At 39.7% G+C, this 4,578-nt stretch overlaps 1 protein-coding gene across 1 annotated transcript; it reads left to right on the top strand.

Moving 5' to 3' along the window:
• Positions 1 to 1,373: 1,373 nt before the first annotated feature.
• LOC103712481 (GDSL esterase/lipase At3g48460) lies at positions 1,374 to 4,295 on the top strand. Its single transcript, XM_008799012.3, has 2 exons — positions 1,374 to 2,121; positions 3,651 to 4,295. The coding sequence occupies exons 1-2, from the start codon at positions 1,444 to 1,446 to the stop codon at positions 4,152 to 4,154; spliced, it is 1,182 nt and encodes a 393-aa protein (XP_008797234.2). The 5' UTR covers positions 1,374 to 1,443; the 3' UTR covers positions 4,155 to 4,295.
• The last annotated feature ends 283 nt before the right edge of the window (positions 4,296 to 4,578 follow it).

The following is a 4,578-nucleotide window of genomic DNA, read 5'->3' on the forward strand; positions in this document are numbered from 1 at the left end:
AGCATGATTGCGACACTTGACATAGAGGATGCTAAACGATAGATTCTTGTCATAATGTCATTGGATCTGAGGAGTTAACAGCAACATTTAAATGAATGTCATAATTTCTCGCCATCTTCTTCTAGATTCGCCGAAAGAGTTGGTGACATTAAAAACCATCAATGCAACAACCACCATCTCTACCACCTCCTTAAGCGCATTAAAATCTGGTATTTAAACACCGACAACTTTCCCAACTGCACTCACATTCCCAATTTTCAATGCCAGTTCTCCTAACAGAACTTTGATCATATATGCAACCATAGATAGATCAAAAACATTTAATTTGAACCATAAACACCATGAACATTAAGTGGAGTAATCTATGGTGCACCTCTACAAATTGAGAGTCCTTCTAGACTATCTTTTTTTCTTTTCTTTTGGCCCCTTTGGGTAGAAAGAGATGTAGATCGCTGGTCCTTTCCTCAATTCTGCTGCATTTGGTTCAGGAATAATAAAAGTGAAAAAGGCAAAAATTTTACCTTTAGAAATAGTTATGCCATGAGTCATGTCAATTTTTAATTGGCTCTGCTTTTGAATTAGCAGAAGGCAATGGCATTTTTTTGTCCATATGAAAAATGAAAAGTAGATATAAAATATATTTTTATGCAAAGAAATAGCTTATAACAGCCTCTCGTTAATTAAAATAGTTATGCCTGCCATAAGCAAGTTTGGCATAACCAAGGAATGGTTATGCCTCCTCTCCGAATATTGTTTGGCATGCATAAGGCTTATTCCAAGCTCAAACCAAACATTTTTTTTTTCTTTAGTTGTAATAGAGAGAGAGAGAGAGAGGCAAGAGAGAAGAGAGTCAAATCTAGATTTTCAATACAATTGATAGTAGATTTTCTAAGAAATAGGATGGGTGAAAATCAAATATAAAATCCGAACGAAGGCAGGATCAAATCAAGATCTCTTATATGGACACACGACACATTAGCAACTCTATCAATTAGCGCCCTCAATTGCTACGAGACACTACCAACAAACAAAGCTAAACTCTTGATCCACTCATCTCTATTGAGCTGAAGTCAAACAAAAAATCTTAGCATTTTTCTCATCATGTGAGCCATTATTACCTTGAGTTCAGAAAATGCTCTTTATCGAGCAAAATGGAAGCTAGCTAATAAAAAAAATGTCTACTCCTCAAAATGATATATTGGGAGTTTTATAACATGGACCATCTTAAGAATGCTATACTCCAACTTCCTGAACATTTGCCCTGCTGCACAGTAGCAGGAGCATTAAATGAATTCATTTTAGAAGGAAACATAACCACATGCATGTCATTCAGAAAAAAAGGAGTGGATCTCTCATCCTACACTAACTATATAAACGACCACCACCTACATGGGAACAATGAGATCATAGCAAGAGCACAGAATTACCTGCACTACTAAAACAATGGTCAGTTCCAATTCCCTTCACACCACCACCATCTTCTTCCTCCTAATGAATTTGCTGCTGGCTTCTTTCTCTACCTGTTCTTCTGCTACTGATACTACTGCTACTGCATCCACAACAACCGGCGCTGCAAACCGACACCGTTTCTCCAAAATCTATGCCTTCGGGGACTCTTATACCGACACCGGGAACACCCATTCAACAACTGGTCCATACTCCTACGGCTATGTATCAAGGCCTCCCTATGGCACCACCTACTTCCACCGCTCCACCAACCGCTACTCCGATGGCCGCCTTGTGGTAGACTTTCTTGCCACCGCCCTTTCCCTACCTTTCCTACCTCCATACCTTGATCGGTCTTCTTCCGACCTCTCCCATGGCGTCAACTTCGCAGTCGCAGGGTCGACGGCAATCGAGCATGAGTTCTTTGCCAGGAACAATATTACGATGGACATCACCCCACAGTCACTGATGACACAATTCATGTGGTTCAAGAAGTACTTAGAACGGAAAGGGTGTCGAGGGAATGGATCACCCAGGTGTCGAGCAGAAATGGCGAATGCACTCTTCTGGGTTGGCGAGATTGGAGCCAACGACTATGCTTACAGCTTCACATCTTCTCTCTCACCTAATCTCATTCGGGAGCTTGCTGTCAAGAATGTCATCAACTTTCTACAGGTGTTTCTTCTCTTCCCTATACAATTCCTTGAGCATCTCTCTTTTCAATCAGTTATAAGAACAAAGAGATACTAATCTGGGAACTATAATTCAGTCAGTGGATTAGCCAATAGAGGAAGTAAATTACTACATGTCAGAACAGAGACTAAGAACTCTGTAGGAGCCTTTACAAGTCACAGGCACAAAAATGCTATTTCGGTAAATTTGTCTACTGCTTGTTTGTTGATATTTAGGATGGTTCCGTCTTCTGTCAAATTAAAGATACTTTTTTTTATTGGATTATCAACCATAAATTTGGGTTTGATTTCTCTGAAATGGTGTCTTTTCACCTTCACAAGTCAGAGTAGGCAAGAACTAGAAAGAGCAAATCATTAAAGACCAAATAGATTCCTGAAGAGTGTCCAGAAAGTGCATACTCCAGTTCCATAGCAGGTTGACCATGCATTCTTAATGAGGCATCATGAGGAGGACAAAAGTGCATCCTAGGAGTTCACCAAGGACAAAGACGACGACTGTGTACTCTTCAACTAAATTTAGAACATAAGTAAAATTTCCCCATCGCTGGTATCGAATGGAAGTCCAGACTGCGATCCCAACTTCAGAAAAAGAACAACCAATACACATCCAAAAATCTGCTATTACCTTGACAGGTTCATTCATATTCAGTCTTCGATACAAAGTAAAAACAATAAAAATAGACTTAAGAGGAGTGATAGCCAACTATAAGGAACTTTCGAACTCCTAAATCTATGGACTAGAGCCTTTACCAGTATCAAACAATGCCCTAAAGCTCAGTTGGCACACATGACCTCTCTCCATGGGAGAGGTCACAGGTTCAAGCATGAGCAGTGGCAAATAGCCACCATATCTCTAAAAAAAATACAAAAGAAAAGACACAAGAAAAAGCATACCCTGAAGCAAGGTCCTACATAACTATGAAAGAAGAGCATCTACCATCTATCAAAAACCTAAGATATGCTGAAAACCCAGAATCAAATTAGTTTCCAAAGAATATAAAGATTGATAAAAATAAGTACTTCAAGGAGAAAGATTCACATTCTTAACTCTGAGGAATAAATTCTGAGATCCAGTCAATACTATGCTGAGAGAGAGGAAATAAAACTCCTTGGAAGTTTCAATGACAAGTCCCAGAATTACATAGTCAATCAAATGAGTACAATTAAACATCCTCAAACCCATAATAATTCAAGGGATGGCACTTCAAAATTCAAATAATGCAAGCGCATCTGCCACCAAGGCCAGATAAACTAAAAGCAGATATTCTTTTTTCTACCAGACAAGTCATTTTATCTGTAGGGTTCCAACCACATCCAATACATGCACCACATTTTTAGGCTAATACATAAGCATGACATGGGCATTCAATTCATGAGATCCAGCAGAATTTGTAATCATTCAGTAATAACTGGAACTTTAACTGACTGGAGTCAAAGCAACAGTAACAACTAAAACCAGCTTGACATGCATTTCAACAGCCATTTATGCAAGACTGTTTTCTTGTTTTACAGGCACTGCTTGAAAACGGTGCCAAGCACATCGTTGTTCAGGGACTGCCGCTAACAGGATGCCTGCCACTAGCAATGGTGTTGGCACCAGCTGATGACAGAGACGACATCGGGTGCACTGCAAGTGTAAACAACCAGAGTTACACCCACAACCTGCTTCTCCAAAACAAGTTGCAGGATCTCAGAAGACGATATCCAGATGCCATCATCTCTTATGCTGACTACTTCAGTGCCCATCATGCTGTCATGAAGAGTCCATCCACTCATGGCTTTATAGAGCCCTTTAAGGCTTGTTGTGGTACAGGTGGTGGCCCCTTTAACTTCGACCTCTTTGCCACATGTGGATCACCAAATGTTTCTAAAGCTTGCTCAAATCCTACCAAGTTTGTGAACTGGGATGGAGTCCACCTAACTGAAGCGATGTACAAGGTTGTTTCGGACATGTTCTTCCACCGTGGCTATTGTAGACCATCATTCGATATATTACTCAGCAATAAGAGTCATTAGAGCTGAAGCACTCACCTTCGATCACTGTTGTACCCTCTAAGCATTAGTAGAAGACTGTACCTGAGTAATATGAGTTCTGTACCTTAAATGATATGAGCTTTGAGTGCATGACATAATAAATTATAGTTTCATTGTATGCAATTACCTATGTCCTAAACCATTTGCAGGTTCTGCCACTTTATTCTCATGTTTACAATTTTCCCTACATGATCAGATCCAGCCATCCATTAAAGACAAAATGAGATATAATTTCCTCAGTTCAATCAAATGGACATCAACAAAAATGTCCTGAATTCATCTCTTACTAGATCAGTCCAAGTTTCATGCCCCTTTCTGCGTACCAACCTTTTTCAACCTCCATGTGGAAACAAGCTCTTGAGAGACTTCTTTGTGCTATCTTGCACATATCCCTGCATTTATTTCT

This window comes from Phoenix dactylifera, chromosome 7, assembly GCF_009389715.1.
Source record: "Phoenix dactylifera cultivar Barhee BC4 chromosome 7, palm_55x_up_171113_PBpolish2nd_filt_p, whole genome shotgun sequence".
Taxonomy (NCBI): Eukaryota; Viridiplantae; Streptophyta; class Magnoliopsida; order Arecales; family Arecaceae; genus Phoenix; species Phoenix dactylifera.

Excerpts from the sequence above, each read along its gene's own strand:
- LOC103712481 (XM_008799012.3), top strand. The coding sequence starts at position 1,444 with ATGGTCAGTTCCAATTCCCTTCACACCACCACCATCTTCTTCCTCCTA. Across the intron at positions 2,122-3,650 it reads ATGTCATCAACTTTCTACAG|GCACTGCTTGAAAACGGTGC; the intron begins GTGTTTCTTCTC and ends CTTGTTTTACAG.